Genomic DNA, 18,962 nt, shown 5'->3' on the forward strand with positions numbered 1-18,962 from the left:
GCAAATATGAGGCAGTGAACTACCATAACTAAGACAAAGTATGATAAGCAAGTCAATATGCTGCCAATTGCTGCACTCACTGTTTTATTTGCAGCTTTTGGTAGCAGCTAGTTGGGAAGCTAAAAACCTGCTTATTTGTGTGTGTGTGTATGTATAGCAGGGATTTGTGACAAATGTATTACTCCCTGGATATAACCTCCTGTGAGCTGTGAAGAGATAACACCAGACAATACGAATGTACCTCCCATCCACCCAAACACACATAAAACACACATACACAAATCATCCTTCAAATGCCTCCACTCTGGATAATCGAGTTTTCTCTCCGCGCGTCGCAGACAGAAATATAAACACTCGTCACCATAAAAGCTCTCAGTGACGCTGTTAACGCTCGGTTTTTCCTGCTTATTAACTAAAACTGGAAGAAAGAATAGTCTGAGGAGCAAAAAAAAAGAGATGATCAGCTCTGTGGTTATACTGAGGAGAAGCCACTGTGTGTGTTTGCAACAGAGAGGAAACAAGTGGAGGAGGAGATGAAGATAACAGGGAGGAGCATGTTTGTTATAGCAATCAGTTTGGTTTACGGGGAAATAATGAAGACTGTCGATTTCATAAGAGCTGTGTGACTCAGAGGTGCTATCCTTTCTCCACACACACACTCATCCTCATACAAATTTGTACTCGAGCGGTTGCCAAAAGCACATCATGAGGACACCGCTTCCTGACCTCCATTCTGCCTAAAGCATTAATACAATTACAGCGTCCAAGACGAGAAAGGGATTTGGGATTGTGATGTATAGCTGATCCAAATCGACCTTGACTGTGAAATGGAAGGATTAGCGCTGAAGAACATTTTCTTGGCACCTTGAGGAGTGTGTATGTTGTGTTTGTGCATGCATATTTTGACATTATAAAGAGGAAACACAGAGCTGTCAGTACAGCTACTTGACACAGAAGCTGTCTGCTGTCAGAGAAAGTGAGTAATGATGGTGATGAGTCACTGCCAGTCTAACCTTGACTCTGACAAGGCTCTATTGGATTAAAACGTCATGGATGGCTTCTCCTGAGGAGCTTCTCTAACTTGCAGAGAAGATGAGAGAAACGCTTGAGCTCACAGTTCATGTATTCATTCAAGATGTAGAAATTATTTGCATGTAATAACAGGATAAGAAGTCTTTGATTTTCAAGAATGCAGAATATTACATTGAAACCATAAAGGTTGAATTATTAATTGCGCCTAAATGCAGGACTGCTTTATTGCGGTTGTCTCATATTTCATTTCTACAATGGTAACATGTTTTTGATGTTGTAAACACAGGGTCGAAGAAAAAGCTAATATAAATACAGAAAACAAGAGAAGTGAGGTCACCCCTGTGCAGTATCACTTAAACCTCAAATGATTTTACATTGTATCATCTCACAAAAATTGATTTTTTTCTTAGCTCAGCAGTAGAGGATTTGCTGGTATTTACAGTCAGGGATGAAAGTATTGGCACCCCTGGAATTTTTCCAGAAAATACACCATTTCTCCCAGAAATTTTCGTAATTACAAATGTTTTTGGCAAACATGCTTATTTCCTTGTTGTACACTTGAAAAACACAAAAAAGCAGAAGAAAGAAGCCACGATTCTACACAAACTCAAAAAAATGGGCCGGACTTAATTGTTGGCACCCTTTTAAAACTGTAAATCATTTTATTTCAAGCATGTCCGGCCCATTTTTTGAATTTTGTTTAAAATGATGTCAGTTTTGGCTTTTTTCTTCTTCTTTTTTTGTGTTTTTCCAATGCACAGCAAGGAAATAAACACATGTATACCAAAAATTTCTGGGAGAAATGGTGTATTTTCTGGAAAAATTCCAGGGGTGCCAATACTTTCGTCCATGACTGTATGCTCATTTCTGTTCTTCTGTTGTATTCCGTATCTTCCATGTTAAATTGTAGAAATGCGAAATATGAATGTGGTAACATCTTTTCATGCTACCCTTCTTCTAAATTTGACATGAACTACTATTCAAAAGTTTGGAGTTAATTAGAAATGTCCTTATTTTTGAAAGGGAAGCAGTTTTTTTAAATGAATCATAAATACAGTCTAGACATTGTTTATGTGGTAAATGACTATTTTAGCTGGAAACGGCTGATTTTAATGGAATATCTCCATGGGGGTACAAAGGAACATTTCCAGCAACCATCACTCCTGTGTTCTAATGCTACATTGTGTTAGCTAATCATGTTGAAAGGCTAATTGATTATTAGAAAACCCTTGTGCAGTTATGTTAGCACATGAATAAAAGTGTGAGCTTTCATTGAACACATGAAATTTCCTGAGTGACCCCAAACTTTTGAACAGTAGTGTATGTCATTCCATTTTCTCTGGCTAATGCTTTCTGACTTTCTCTATGCAGCTGCCCTATCAACTTGGGTTAGTTCAGTAATTAGTCAGTTACTTTGGTAAATAAAGCTGATCCTTTTTACAATAAACTCTGCTTTGATTTGGTGAAAAAAAATGAATAATTTTTATCCTGAGGTGAACACATTGCTAAGCACTACAGCTTTGGGATTCATGTTTTCTGTTTATCTGAGAAACTCCTCTCCCCATTTCAGGAGTTTGCATCAACTACAGTCTATGGTAGCGATTCAGTTGGAGCCTGAGTTATGCTCCCAGTTACTGTCTCCGGTGCTCAGCCTGTCTGGCTTTGATACACGTCAAAAATCACTCTCTACCAGTGTAAGTGCATTTTTGTTGCTTTTTTTTTTTATTTGAGTGGACTCTCAAAGTGAAATATAAGCACTTTACAGTGCCCAAAAAATTCCCAATGTAGAATGAAAAAGCACTTTTTGCTAACAGTCCCACAGTGCAATGTGCCACCTTTGATAGATGTGAAAACTAATGTGACAGTGCACCTGTCAGTGATGGCACAAAATGAAGATGATTTATTGAAGCATCTGAAATCTCAGTTATCTGCTCATTTTAGGGTGGGAGGACATTATTTTAAAAAAATCAAAAAACAGACTGATTCAAAAGTTAGAGCAATGTGTGATGAGATGTGTGAAAAGTCACTGAATACTGAGGAAAGCTTTGGCTGACCACTGCTGACTGGTGCACCGTGCAGAGTTGAAGCAGTGCTGTAAAGAGCCGCTCAGATGTACTATGATAGCTACTGTTCAGCATGGAGAATTATTCCATCAGGAAACACCTGTGTTCGGCTGTGTTATGGAAGAAAACTAAGGATATTGAATTTATAGAAGATTTTGAAAAGATGTACGGTACTCAAATGCAAAGACTGTGATGCTTGAAACACATGTGCCATAACCCCGCAATCTGGTACACTTGTGTAGTTTACATTAGCGTTCAAAAAGTTTGGGGTCACTCAGACAATTTCATTTTTTCCATGAAAACTCACACTTTTACTCATGTGCTAACATAACTGCACAAGGGTTTTCTAATCATCAATTAGCCTTTCAACTCCATTAGCTAACACAATGTAGCATTAGAACACAGGAGTGATGGTTGCTGTTCCTCTGTACCCCTATGGAGATATTCCATTAAAAATCAGCTGTTTCCTGCTTGAATAGTCATTTACCACATTACCAATGTCAAAAATTCTGATTAACGTTATCTTGATTGAAAAAACTGCTTTTCTTTCAAAAATAAGGACATTTCTAAGTGACCCCAAACTTTTGAACGGTAGAGTATATTTTAAAGACGATGGACTGTGCCCTTATTCTACAAATTATTAAGTCTGGTATCTGTTGTTTGTTTCACTTTGCAATACTGAGTTTCATTCTGACCAACATTTCGCTTAATTTTCCTGTTTGAAGAATAGCTAACGTTGTTGCTGCTTCATGTGTGCTGAGGGATGTTTTTTTCTAACGTGAAAGTTATTAGTTTGTCCTTCTCAGCACAGTGTTGAGAATATTCTTTTGCTCTGTCGAGTCATGATATTTCTGTTGATGCAGACTGCAGACGACCTCATGAAGCTCATCGAGAGGATGCCAAGAGTGTGCAAATCAGAAATCAAAGCAAGGGGTGGCTATTTTGAAGAATCTAAAATTTAAAGCATGTTTCTATTTCACACCTTTCTTTACTATATAATTCCACATGTGTTCATTCTTGGTTTTGATGCCTTCAGTGAGAAACTACATGCAAATAGTCATGAAAATAAAGAAAAAACATTAAATGAGAAGGTGTCTCCAAACGTTTGACTGTTAGCGTAGTTCCTTAAAGTCTCTGACCATCATGCTGTCACACCCAACACAATATTTGGCACAATGTCGGCATCTGTGAACTGTCTGTGTGCTCTCTTACTTAGGTAAGACACAATGACGTATCGTCCACTGTGCAAAGGACTGTGTGTCAGAATGACCAGAAATGCGTGCTGGGTTTGCATAACACAAAATGAGATGAGATTTTATTTTCCCTTATTAATCCCACGAGGAGAAATTCTGATTTCCGCATATCAGAGTGCAGGGTCAGCTGCAGTACAGGGCCCCTGGAGCAGGTAGGGTTAAGGGCCTTGCTCAAGGGCCCAACAGCTGGGGTTTGAACCACTGACCTTCTGATTAGTAGTCCATAGGCCTAACCGTTGCACCACCACTGCCTCAGATGACATGTTGTCGAATACCTTGGTATTTCTGGGATACAGCATTTGATAAATTATGTATTGGGAGTGGTAGTATGAGTACTGAAACACAGCCTCTGTTTTGTTTGTCTGATGCTTTACTAGTGCACAGAGGACACTATGCACGTGCACAAACGGATTAGTAACGCAAATGCTATTCCACCGACAGACAATACAACAGAAAAGTTAAAGTGGCCGATAAGGATGCATGATTTAACATATTTCAAGGTCCTTTTTTTAAGCATTTTACGAGAAAGAAAAACATATTCAACAAGTTTGTTTGGCTTCAAGGATACTCACAACGCATTTTGATGAGAAACACTGCATGTTAGGATAATTGATTATTGCCAACTAAACTCCACAGGGTATTGGGTGATTTTAATATTGCCGTTAAAAATCTGTAGATTGTGTAGGTGTGTATGCTTGCCACCTCCTACCTTCAGGTCGCGTTGCCTGGCGTGCTCCATGTCCTGCATGGCGCAGCAGTGGACCTCCTGCAGACGCTGCTGTCGCCTCTGATGCTCCGTCTGCAGCTCGTCCAGCTGCATCCTCAGGTGCTCTCTCTCCTGGCTAAACTGGTGCTGGAGCTGCTGCAGCGACGACTGCGACTGGGACAGCTGCATCTCCAGGCTCTGCTTCAACAAGGATATCTACACAAGGTCAGACAAAAGAACAGATATTAGACTAGAGGAGAAAGAGCTCGTTAGTGGGACAGTCTGCTGCGTGTCCACCTTTGCATACATAACTAGCTGGACAGAAAGCAGGTCGGTGGTGTACTTGGTGTGAGAAGTGCAAGTTCAGCCTGTCTCCAGGGAGCGGCATCTCTATGCAGCAGAGAAACAGAGAAGGGCAAAGAGGGGGTGGCGATCAATTAGGTTTAAACAAATACATAATCTTGAAGCCTCCAGGAAAAGACTGCTTTACTTTTTCCAAACAAGCTGCAGTTCACCACGGTACATAATAAACTCATGTTGCAATGCGGTGGATGTAGCACATTGTTAGGAGGAAGCAAGGTGACTCACAAAATCAGTCTGTCTAGACAGTTTCGGATGCTGAATACATGCTGGTGAAGTGTTGAGACAAGTACAGCCGTGTATAAGCTGCTTTTGTAATACTGTATTTAACCGTTTGAAGCCCTTCAGCTGTGGAGATTGTTGCATTACCGTCACCACAGTCGGATGGAATCAAACTGCTACAAATTATCACCTTATTATGTTGTGTTAGTTAAACATTTTACACATCCAGCAGACACTGGGTGACCGTAGCATATGGTAGTAGTTTTGTTTGTTGTCTACCTGATTTATACAAATCAAATATTTGCTCTTTCAGCTCTAGTTTGGTCTCCACCAATGAAAAAAAAACACCGTTTTAGCAGGTTAATGCTCCATTACAGTTCACCAGCTAGTAGCAAGCAGTATTTGTTTTGTTGTTTGTGACGGGAAGAAGAACACAGTATATTTATCACAGCTCAGAGTTGCACTCTAAGGCTCTGGAGGATGACAATGCAGACTGCATTTCATAACTGAAATCCTTACTGGAGGTGCAGACAAGCCAATTTCACGATCTGTGCTCACATGCTTGAGCAAAACATTGCCCTAAAATGTCCTTTTAATAAAGTGCCAGTTGCAGTGACACTACTATTTGCCGATGCCGATACTCACGTAGGTAGTTTTACATACTGTGAAGCCTCTTGTGCGTGAGTAAAAAGTTAAGTCGAGTCTTTCAAGTCCTATCAGCCCTCGCGTTAAGGCCTCACTGGAGCTGACAACACAGGCCATTTGATTTCACAACGGCATCTTGTCTGTCAGTGCGCATCTATCAAGAGACTGACTGCTGCTCTGATGTGGCATTAGAGTAAATAAATATGCTTTAGCTGATTGTGAGGTGCGGAATGGGCGCATTAATCACCGATGATGAATGCCGAGACAGCACGGGCATGTTGACGATGAGCAGCTGATGCACAAGACACGCAAAGAAATGAGCAGAAATAAAGCCATTGATTCTGTGTGTACGGTGACCACAGCAGAGCTTAGTCATGCTACATTAATATTACCGCGCAGTCATTAGCCACAGCACCCGGCTCCGGTGTGTGTTAAACAGCACTGCGTAATGAATGTGTGAGGAAGAAATAAGACAGTCTGGCACAGAATCACAGTCTTACGGGTGCAACATAAGCTCAGCAGAGAGGCAGTTGCTCTTGTTGCCTCTCTTATCTTTTCTCTCACTGCCTATTGATTTCTTATTTTTTTCTACCGCTATAATTACAGCCATTCCACGACAAGCTGTAGGCATCAGATGCTTTGTGTTCAGAAAGATCTGCCGATTGTAAGCTCAGGATTAGACCATCTTTAACCAGTAAGCAGGGAAAACTACGCTAAGGGTCCTCTAGCTGCAGCACCAGTGGACACACTCTTTGTCTGTTCGTTTTGGAAAACTGCTCTCTGTATCTTTTCTTGCCTTCCTTAAGCCATTCACTTCCAAACTCAAAACACACGTGGCTGTTTAATTGCTGGGACTGCATGATATAATCTGTTAACACTGCTATGTGCGCACGTGCAGTCCTCACGAAGTAGCTAAAGCACGTCATGTTACAACTATTTCTGCTACTTTATAGAAACAGACATGCTTCTGATTTTCCATAAAGAATCTACACGAGAAGCCTGTCTGATGGAGCATCCTTTGCTCTGATTTAAAGGTTCTTGAATACACTCGCTTCTAAGCATGTGCGCAGGAAAATGAACGAGGAACACGAGAGAAACGCTGAATATTTAGTTGTTCATTTTAGTAATTGATTAAATAAACATGATTGACCAAGATATTGATGCTTAAAATACTCCACTCATAGCCTCTGCAGAAAAAAAAAAAAAAAAATCACATGGTCTTAACTGGGGTAAATGTGACACTAGAGCGCCCTATTTCAATCCTTTCAAAGTGATTTTTGTTCTCATATCTACTCTATCTGCTTCAGTAACTGAGTGGAGGTTAGAGGCTTCTCTGTGTCTTTGCTGCAGCCTGCATATGAGACATTTAGGGAACATAAACACTAATGCACATGCATAAACTGATGTTCAGTAAGTGCGGTGTTTTGGGTACAGTTATATTTATATGTTACCTCTAAGAGATGGTGTCAGTTCAGTTGAATAATAACCTTCGTTCTTATTTGCAGATATGTACATTAAACTAAGACAACATGGTAGATAAAAACAAGTTCTATTCATTTAAATATTAATGTGAGATGAAGATATTTTGTCTCGAAAATCAATGAATAATTGTGATAAATAATTGTGATCTCAAGTTTGATCAAAATAACCGATTATCGTTTTGGATGCATTTGCGCACCTCTTTTCAGTTGTATGAAAATACACTGCTCACCTAAAAAAAACACTCACACACTCTAATATTTCCCATGAATCCTGGCATCGTGTTCTTGGAACATGTTGACGCGATCAGGGAAGAAAAACTCCATTGATGGAAAGACCTGGTCATTCAGTATATTCAGGTAGTCGGTTGATCTCATTCTTTGTTCACATGATGTTGCCAAAACTGACCAACTCCAGATCATAACCCTAACCCCCACAGGCTTGGAGGCACTAGGCATGATGAGTGCATCACTTCATCCGCCTCTCTTCTTACCTTGATGCCCCCATCACTTTGGAACGGGGTAAATCTGGACTCATCAGACCACATTTGTTCCTTGAAGATGATGGTTCACCACTTTTGAATGTTGTGAATGATGTGCTGGATGGTTCTTAATCTAATTTTAGTAGTTTCAGAAATCTCCTTAGTTGTTTTCTTTGCTTGATACAGGCCAGTAATTTGACCCTTCTGAAACAGATTAACATCCTTTACATGACCGCAGGAAATGTCTTCCAACATGGTTGTTTCAGAAAACAGAAGCTCCTCACTGCATCAGCTAGAGTTAAATAAGTTGTTGCAGCTGAAACCTATTCATCACTGCAGTAATCATCCAATGGAAGACTCTTACCTCTATTTGCTTAGTTAAATGCAGGTGGTGACCTCTTTTTTTGGACAGGCAGTGCACTTCAGTTACCGAAGGAATGACGTTGACCAAAAACAGGTGCCGTCTCTGCGGTGGCTTGCAGTTGCAGTGACTACATGAGGCAATGCGGCTTATTTGTTTGATCATTTAAATCAGCACCACAAAGCTATGAATGGAGAGCGCAAAAGCAGATCTGAATGTCATCCGAAGCAGAAAACTACGCTGGATGCTTGTGCAAGTGTTACACCATATAAGAAAGGTTCCAAACACTTTGCATTCAAAAAGAGTCTTCACAGTAAAATTCCTTTTTCATCTTTCTAAAAACGATTTTGTGTTTTCTTTGCAGATGCATTTTCCTGCAAAATCCCCCCAATCATTTCAGAATTCTTTGGAAATAAAGTTATTCAAATATTCTCTAAATATTCCTGTTGCTTTTTATTAGATAAACACTATATACAACATCAGTTTTCACCAATATCGTGCAGCCCTATTTGACACAGTTAAAAATAAAGTGTAAAAGGATGATCGGCATCGTGACCAACATTTCTAAGCTCCCATTGGCAGGTCCTACCTGTTCCAGCAGGTCCTCCACTTTCCTCTGCCAGCTCTCCCTGGCGTTGCTCAGTTCCTGCTCCTTGCTTTGTGCCAGCTGAGTCAGTGCCGAGGTCTTGTCCTCCTCGTGCTCCTCTCTCAGCTCCTCACGTAGCTTCTTACACTCCTGCCTATAACACAACACAATGCATGCATTTGCATGCATGTTTCAGGTGCTGTGATTCACACATTTGAAAACCAAACCAACAATAATTACACCTGTGGACTGGAAACTTTCCATAAAGGCAAGAGTAAAGAAGGCAAATTAGTGCATCTGGGTCAATATATAATTGTGGGACTGTTTGTAACATAGTTGACATTTTTCCTGTTTTCAGGCCTAAAATCAACATGGCCGCCTATAACCAAACACCACATGGTATTTATAGAGAAAGATTCTTCTATATGTTATATATAGAACTGAGTAAAATTGAAATTAAAAGTTATTTCTAAAGATATTGTAGTAAACCTGTTGACGTGATAAATCCACATTTGACTCACACACTACTTTATATTAAATAACTCAGAAAGCCTTGGAGTCTGGCCAGTCTTTTCTTCAGGAGGAAATGACATCATGTGGAGCAGGTCATGTGATTTGGAATTAACACACTTCCTTGAGAAGTGTTTTTGTAATGGGTGACAGATATTGCCAAAAAGGAAATATCTGTCATGGTTATCTAAACTTAATGAAAAGAACACAATCAAAACATTTTAGAATAAGCTCATTTTATTACTGTTTAGCTATTTATAAGGTGGTTCTTATTAAATTTGGGTGGTTATTTAGCTGACATTTTAGTGATATCCAGTCATTTTTTTATTAATAAGTGTTTCCATAATAAATACTTATGGAATTTGTAAAGACATCATCATAATAGTTTTTTTTTACTTTAAAAAATGTATGCAAGACATATCCAATGGACTTCAAAAGTCCCTCAATTATAAATTGGCCCATTTATGTTTGAATAAAAAAAAGATTAAAAACCACATTCATAATGAACAAGTGAAGAGTTTGGTAAAGATGCACAGAAGCATTGAAAAACGGTTGAAGATTGTGACCTACAGATGGTTAAAAAACTATTTAAAGAAGGAAGGGGTTTGCATTCATCATAATTACAAAAAAGACCAATAGCATAAAATAGTTGACATTAATGTGATGGGCTGTATTTTCGAAACCTTTTTAGACACACAGCTGAGACTGCTCAAACACTTCAGGCTAAATGAATCAGGCCTTTGTGGTCAACTGGGGCTGCAACAAGATGAACATGACACAAGTCGACATATTAGGGTCTCATAAAATTGATATGAAGAAGATATTGAGTCGTGTCTCATTTAACGAGAATAATGTACACTATGTGAAAGGTTTGGGGTCATCCAGGTAATTTGATGTTTTCCATGAAAACTCACACTTTCATTCATATTCTAACATAATTGCACAAGGGTTTTCTAGTCATCAATTAGCCTTTCAACACCATTAGCTAACACAATGTAGCATTAGAACACAGGAGTAATGGTTGCTGGTAATGTTCCTCTGTACCCCTATGGAGATATTCCATTAAAAATCAGCCGTTTCCAGCTAGAATAGTCATTTATCACATTAACAATGTCTAAGCTGTATTTCTGATTCATTTATGTTACCTTTATTGAAAAAATACTTTTCTGTGACCCCAAACCTTTCAACAGAATTGTAAGAAAAATATTCACTTCTCTGTGTTCTTTTATGTTCTACTCTTACATGAACTGAATTCATTGGCTGACTGTAAAATAAGAATCAGTCTCACAGGTCAAGGTATTACAAAAACAAAAAAAACAGAGGCAGCTTTTACATTATTCTTTTTTCTGTGTTCGGACATGACTTTCTGTCATTATGGCTCACAAGCACAATAACAACGTCTGGTGAAAGAAGACAATCAAACAAACAGAAATTTGCTGCAAAGGTAAAGGTGTTACAGAGAGCTCAATATCCCCTTTGGAGGAACAATAAATGGCACCGTATCGCCAGACCTCCACATCGCATCTACTGAGCAGCCATCACTCTTCACCACTTCAGCTAACAGCTCTACGCATGGCTGTGTGTGTGTGTGTGTGTGTGTGTGTGTGTGCGTGTGTGCGTGTGTGTGTGTGTGTGTGTGTGTGTGTGTGTGTGTGTGTGTGTGCATGCTGCCAACATAATAGCTAGTGTGGGAGTTGAAATGGCAGCTGTTAAATGAAGTATCCAGGCAAATACGTTTTTTTGCCACTTTGAGAGCTAGAAAGTGTCAGACTGAAGGCGGGCTTTCACACACGCAGAAACACAGGAAGATGCACACACACAGCAGTGGAGTCCCACACCAGACAGTCACGTTCATAATGCAGCACGGTCGACACGTGTCATCATTCATGTCCTCGTTCGGTATAAGGCATGCAGCCACGATCATCCCCTTGTTCGCCGCCTCATGCACACTAACGCAGGACTGAGGGTTCAAAGAGCTACAGCCTTCCTAACAAGCATCATTCTATAGCATCTGTTGGACAGGAAGAGAGATGAGGGCAGATGGAGAGAGGTAGAGAGACGAAGGAGTGGACGAAGGGAAGGTTTGGTGGAACTGTCAAAGATGGAAGGAATATCCAGATAAAATGTGGGATAATTGGCTGGATCCTAGTGGATGTGCTGGGAGATAATAGGCACATGTTCTCATTTAAGGTGTGTCAGATTCTGCATACGGCCTAGGCTGTGCTGTATGTGTGCTCAGAATAAGTCATCTCTCTAATTGCGCATGAGGCAATGACTAGCTACATCGCTATCTTAAATAAACACGAGTCTTTAGTGTCTCTAGGTTACATGAAGCACATATGCAAGGCACATAAAAAGTCCTATTAATACGTTTGTACAGCAATCTGAATTACTCTTAGCCAACTAAATCCAGTGTAATGCATTATTGAGAAGTCACATTTAGATCTGCATGCCACATGTCCTTCAGGGGACATTTGTATTAATGACCATGAAATGTGACCATATTTTCAGTCCAGGAACTTTGTGTTGAGAATGTTCTTTGTCAAGCTACTGTTTCAGCACTAAATATCAAACCTTTACCGGCGCATTTTTGGAGACATTTTTAAAAAATAAGAGCAGGGGCAGTTTTCCAAAAACCCTCAGATGGGATTAGTAACACTGATGCTGAAGGAATTAAATACTAACTGTCCTTCTGCTATTTACTTTCACAATGTCAAATTACAGGCAGAGGTATAAAGTGTAGACACACACACACAAACATCACTGTCCACAAAACCTGCTGCAGGCATCTTCCACAAACTGTGTTGGGAAATTCAAACAGCCAGACGACTCAGCTTACTATCCCCAGCAGGAAAGTCAGTGTTTCGCCCTGCTGCTAACTTTCTGGGAGGACTTGTGTTTTAACACGCAATAAAGGGCCAAAGAACCGTCTCTCACTCATAAACCATGCTCTGGTTTTAGCAGCCCAACAAAGCTGCATGTAATTACATAGTTTTGTGGCTCACAGGCTTTACGGTTTTTGCCAGGTAGTTGTGATTTGTTGAGGACTTAAGTATTAAATTCAATAGCCATGAGCTCTGACGTCAAATTGGTCGATGCGCTCAATATTGAGTTCGGATGATAATGTAAGAGGACATGAATTTATGTCAAACCAGCGACTCAGTGAAGCTGTATTTGAGCATAAAACTGTCAACATGCTAAGATCCTTGAAATGACAAACTGTCACGTTTTTATTTTTTATTTAGTCATTCATTCATTCTAGTTGTTCACTGCTTCACTTCTTCCTCCCACCAGAGCTCCTCAGGAATAATCCGTGACTTCCTATAAGGTCTTAGTGCAGTTGTTTTCTTAGTTGTGATGAAATTATGTACTTCATGTGTCTGTGTTTGTGTAACTCCATGCCTTTGTATCCCCGCCTGTCTTTGTGCTCACCTGTGTCTTGTTAGCCTTGTGTACAAACAGTAGCCTCAAGCATTCCATCTATCCATAGTAGTAGTAATACTGTATTTATTCATTTGTCTCTTCATTCTTGTATATATTGTATATATTATTGTTATTCTAATTATTATCTTTATTGTACATATGGTAGTGCTGCTCTGAAAGATTTTTGTTGCTGTAACACTGGAAATTTCCCATGATGTGGGGAGTAATAAAGGACTATTTTATCTAATCTTATCCATCCATCCATCCATCCATCCATCCTTCTTTTGTATTCTTCATATCTATAACTTTGTAACTGTTACTTGGCGTTTTCCTTTGCTTGACTCTAAGATTTAGTTTGTTTTCTAAGTTGAGCTTTTATTTATTTATTTTTAACTTTGCTGCTCCTTTCATAATTATCTATGTTCAATGATTTCCTGTGCATGACCCTCGGCTTTCAAGTCAACACTTTGATTCAAGTCTTTTTAATGGATTAAAGCTTTTAGCATTGTGCAACAACGCACTTAGCAATTTTCTGGGTAATTTCCCTGCCTTTAAAGCTCTTATCTTAGTCTATCCAAATCTTCCATCATCTGATATAATAGGATGTGCAGAGAAAGAAGAGGTATTACTTTCCAGAAGTCTGATCTGCCTTCATAAGTTTATTAATCGACATGTTCTAACATGTAACAAGCACAATCGCAAAGCTCCAGTTTCACTCTTTTTTGTGATATGATGTGAACATCACATTGCACATACACTACTGTTCAAAAGCTTGGCATCATCCAGACAATTTCATGTTTTCCATGAAAACTCACACTTTCATTCATGTGCTGACATAATTGCACAAGGGTTTTCTAATCATCAATTAGTCTTTTTTCAACACCATTAGCTAACACAATGTAGCATTAGCACACAGGAGTGATGGTTGCTGGAAATGTTCCTCTGCACCCCTAAGGAGATATTCCATTAAAAATCAGCCGTTTCCTGCTTGAATAGTAATCTAACACATTAACAATGCCGAGACTGCATTTCTGATTCATTTAATGTTATCTTCATTGAAAAACGTCTTTTCTTTCAAAAATAAGGACATTTCTAAGTGACCCCAAACTTTTGAACGGCAGTGTACATGTTTACATCTCCACAATGATTGCATAGCATAGATATTAACATAGCTACATGTCAATATCTCTTTGCAGTATCAGGTTCATAAGCAATTGAAATGAGAGTGATGAGCAGAGAGGTAGAGACACAACTGTAAGCAGGCTGCAACTAGTTTATGTAAATTCAAAATGATCTTTTATAGCCGACACTTAGCTTCACAAACACCTTGTTGGCCTTGTTGGAAAGGTCAAGTTGTGTGGTTTCATCTGAAATGTGATACACCTCACTGCATTAAATACGTCCACAGCAATTCAACTGAAAACAAGAGATGTAAACAGAGTGAAGTTCCCCCACAGTAAAAAAAAAAAGTACAGCCGAGTCTGATGGGAATGTCTTTGATCATAAACCGATGTGTGACTGATAAAGTTATAGCTATAGTTTATCCCAGGAAAGCTATGAATGTCAACTAAATTTCATGATAATCCACACAATAGTTGTCAAAACCAATTATTCCAATGTCAGCCCAGTCAGGGATCCTCTGGTTTACAGTCTGGGAACAACAAACTGATAAAACATCATTGCAATCTGTCTAATGTTGAGGTTTTTCACTGGAAAGCGCAGGATATCACCAAAGTCAGTGGGACTTATCACAATGAACATCTGTACAAAGAAATATCCATCTAATAGTTCATATTTCAGGGTGATTCAAAGAGGTGAACCCATGGACTAACCATTATTGTCCTCCCTAAGCCTGCGCCATTATCCTGACTAAAAATAATCACACACATCTATCAGGACACAGCAACCGAGGGAAGTCGGTATAAAGATTTGAGAGCCAATGAGATCTAGTGTACGACCGGGACAAACTAGCACGGTCCCGTCTGCACTTTATTCTGCTGATCCGCTGAACCTCCTCTGTTCATTTGGTAATCCTGAGAGCTCTTTCCATGATTACACTATCACAGACAAACCGTCTGCTTCCACTGTGAAACGGGGATTAAAGCCAGCCTCCTTAATTCAGACGGCTCACTAACCACAGTGTACTCACCCCGACCACCAAATGAATAGATGTTCTCTGGAGAATAAAGAGCTCTGCGCAGAAAGACAAAGGAAGGTGAATGAAAGCTAACAAAGCAGAGGCCGCGAGGAGGGGGAGTGTGACACACAGACAATAGCTCTGTGGGAATATGCTGCTTATATTTTATTTCGTGTTACTTCTACAGCGAGTTGACCGCTGCTTTGAAGATCAACCGCCAGTGATTCTGAGATTTAATTGGTATTTCGCTGAATTAGCCACAGCTAGTTTGTCAGCACAGCAGACAGAAAATTACAAGACACATCCTCTAATCTGTCTGTGACGGAGCAATTTTTCGTCGTTAATATCACGCCAGAGCTGCTATTAGTAGATGTAATACAGCTTCCTTTTGTGACACTGATATTTAAGATCCCTCCACAGTAGAAGCCCTTGAAACTGCACAAACATGAAGTGAAATTAGAACATGTTCTGTGAGGCAGGTCCCTGTGAGAAGAGAGCATTCGTTTGGAAACACTTTGGAAACATAAGTTCTGGGGAATAAAGAGGGAAAAAAAACGGCCTGGAGAGAAGCTGCTGACAGATTTAGGTTGTGATGACTCTCAAGATAAGACACGAGGGATGCTTAAGGTTCCTAAACAGCTTGCTGGTATTTTAACATCAATTCTCTTCAATTTGATGTAAGACTTGACACTTATTGGCCTTCTATTTTTGTGCTTTTCTCAAGTCCTGTCTTAGTCTTGGAGGGGAACGTCAGGCCACTATCAACACTACGAAAAAATGTTTTTGTACACTGGTTGTACTGAAAGACTAGTCTGGGGTGTTGTCATTACATGAAACACATGATCTGGTACCTGACCTCTTAAAATAAAGCTTAAACCAAATTATATTTATGCTTTCTGTTAACTGAAAATGTAAATAAGTTAATTACAGACTGACAGTATACACTACCATTTTACACGTTTGAGGTCACTTAGAAATGTCCTACTTTTTGAAAGAAAAGCAGTTTATTTTCAATAAAGATAACATTAATTTTATCAGAAATACGATCTAGACATTGTCAATGTGGTAAATGACTATTCTACTATTTAATGGAATATCTCCATAGGGGTGCAGAGGAACATTTCCAGCAACCATCACTCCTGTGTTCTAATGCTACATTGTGTTAGCTAATGGTGCTGAAAGGCTAACTGATGATTAGAAAACCCTTGTCGCAATTATGTTCGCACATGAATAAAAGTGTGTGTTTTCATGGAAAACATGAAATTGTCTGGGTGACCCCAAACTTGTTAACGGTAGTGTACGCAGTGATTTCAGTAATATGAAAGCCTTTAAGTATCCAGAATCTGTTCCTTTAAAAATACAAGACTGCAAAGGAGACCAAAGAATTGTAGTGGAGAAATAGAGGAAAAATAAGTGGAGAAGTACAACACATACTGCAGTCAGGCTTGGCTATATCTGAGGCTTCAAGAAGTGAGGTAAGGCTGGAAATATTACTTAATATCAAGTGTGACCTTTACAAAGAGCTGAGGTATTAACTGATTAAACAAACTTGTAGGCTGAGGGAATGAGCAAGTACCTGAGATGAAACTACAACAGGAATAGGAAGGAGACAAAGGAAATGCACCGTCCAGAAATAAGAAAAAAAATATATATAAACCACTGTTTAAACAGTAGTTGAAAGAAAGATCACATCCTGGAGGAGGGTTAGTAGCGTTCTGAATATCAAGAATCAGTCAGAAATATCCTTCGCTTGAATGGATATAATGACTGAACGGGTGAACAGTGGTTCTGAGGTGAAACACTGTTAATAAAAACACAGTTTAATTTTACCTGAATATTACAGCTGCACACTGCATAGTTAGGCTACAGTCAGTCATTACTGACAAGTGTATCAAAAGAAGTCAATCAATAAAAGTTCTGCATGTTTGACAGCAAAGTGCCGATTCTTCAGAATATTCTTGATCAGGGGTGTCAAACTCATCTTAGTTCAGGGGCCATATTCAATTTGATCTGAAGTGGGTCAGACCAGTAAAATCACTGTATAATAACCTAGAAATAGCCACAACTCCAAATATTCATCTTTGTTTTCGTGCAAAAAAGCACATTCTGAAAACGTTCACATTTAAGGAATTAAAATAAGAAAAATAAGTTACATTTCAAAACATTATGCCTCAGTTTATCATTTACACATTACAACCTACAGATCACAATTCATCTAGAAAGACGTAAACATTTAGTGAAAGATATCTGGAACTGAATGATACAGCATTTTGCTTTATAATCAAACAATTAAAAAAAGACAAAATACAAGTATAATACATGTATGAAGACAGCATCTAGTAATGTCCAGTGTGACCAAAATGCTGATATTTAGGTGAGATTTTTAGTAGTACAGCTATGCTTACCCTGCAAATGTCACTGAATAAGATCCAAAATACCTGAAACAATGACTGAAATACTTAAAATAATATTACTCTCACCTGTTCACCTGTGATTGAAGCAACACTTTCTGATCCCTTTCTGGGGGTTCATAAAAGTAAATGTAATTATTCACTGCCTACGGTTCATCATACACTAGAAAAGCAGAAGACCAAACATGTGATGATTAATTCTCCCTGCCATTCATCATCGTCTAGAGTCACTTCAGCATCGAAAGGACAAACTCTTCTTCAAGCGGAAAACCTTTCTGCAGTTCGGACCATTTAGATGCTGTTTAATGCTGAAAAAAACCCTCTAACAGTCGTTTAGCGGCTACCAACTTTTCTGTGTGAAAAGTACAACAGTTCACACCTCAAAACAGTCAATTTTATTCTTTGAGGCTTTTGAATAACACACTTCAAAGGTCTATGGACGTTAACAGAGACTTTGAGCTGGGGGCTTTAACACTGGATTGAGCTGAGAAGTTGCAGAGCCCACCAAGGCTAATGCTCTGTCACGGTCAATACTGGCAGCCGGATGACCTGTGTGTGTGTGTGTGTGTGTGTGTGTGTGTGTGTGTGTGTGTGTGTGTGTGTGTGTGTGTGTGTGTGTGTGTGTGTGTGTGTGTGTGTGTGTGTGTACTCCATTAACTATGGGAAATGAAAATAGGGAAACAGAAAGGCTTCAATTTCCCATCCATTCCTCATTTCATGCTCTGTCTTAGCTAAAAGGAAAGACAAAGACAGCGGGTGGTTCTCTCTCCTCCTATTTCAGACACACTAATGCACACAGACACACATCTACCTGAGTGTTTCTGTCCATTTCAGCTCCAGCTCCAGAGCCATCTTGTCCATCTTGTGTTTTTCTTCTTCTTTGGTGGTGATGAGTTTGGCTTCATGCTGACGCTTTTGGGTCTCCAACTCTCCCTGAGAAACAGACAGACAGAGCTTTTAGTGAGTCAGTGCCGTCTAAATGCCGCCTCATGAGGCTTTTCTTTTAGGGCAGGAATCGAGTTATGGAGGCAGCACTGAAAACTTTTGGGATTTTTTGCAGCGTAAAAAAAAAAAAACAATAAAGTCTTTTTGAGTGACACTGCCATTGGCCAAAACAACATGCTGGCTATTGGCAGTGTCGATCCAGAAACAATGGAGGCGGAAGCTCTGCAAAAACATTCTGGTCTACACTGTGGATCAACTGAAGGTTAACGGAAGATGGTAGCAGGTGTACTAAACAAACAGAAACAAATTATTTCAATGTAATAACTGACTAATTGTCTAATATTCTTG

At 39.4% G+C, this 18,962-nt stretch overlaps 1 protein-coding gene across 3 annotated transcripts in view; it reads right to left on the reverse strand.

The window, feature by feature from the left end:
* Positions 1-18,962, reverse strand: part of fam184ab (family with sequence similarity 184 member Ab) — a 205,756-nt gene that overhangs the window by 62,290 nt on the left and 124,504 nt on the right. For all 3 annotated transcript variants that reach the window (XM_022196845.2, XM_051960777.1, XM_051960776.1), the window contains 3 exons: positions 18,481-18,602; positions 9,192-9,342; positions 5,058-5,270 (listed from right to left, as the gene is read on the reverse strand). In XM_022196845.2, the coding sequence (XP_022052537.2) occupies positions 5,058-5,270; positions 9,192-9,342; positions 18,481-18,602 (486 nt within the window). The remainder of the gene's footprint in view (positions 1-5,057; positions 5,271-9,191; positions 9,343-18,480; positions 18,603-18,962) is intronic.

This window comes from Acanthochromis polyacanthus, chromosome 16 (assembly GCF_021347895.1).
Source record: "Acanthochromis polyacanthus isolate Apoly-LR-REF ecotype Palm Island chromosome 16, KAUST_Apoly_ChrSc, whole genome shotgun sequence".
Lineage (NCBI taxonomy): Eukaryota > Metazoa > Chordata > Actinopteri > Pomacentridae > Acanthochromis > Acanthochromis polyacanthus.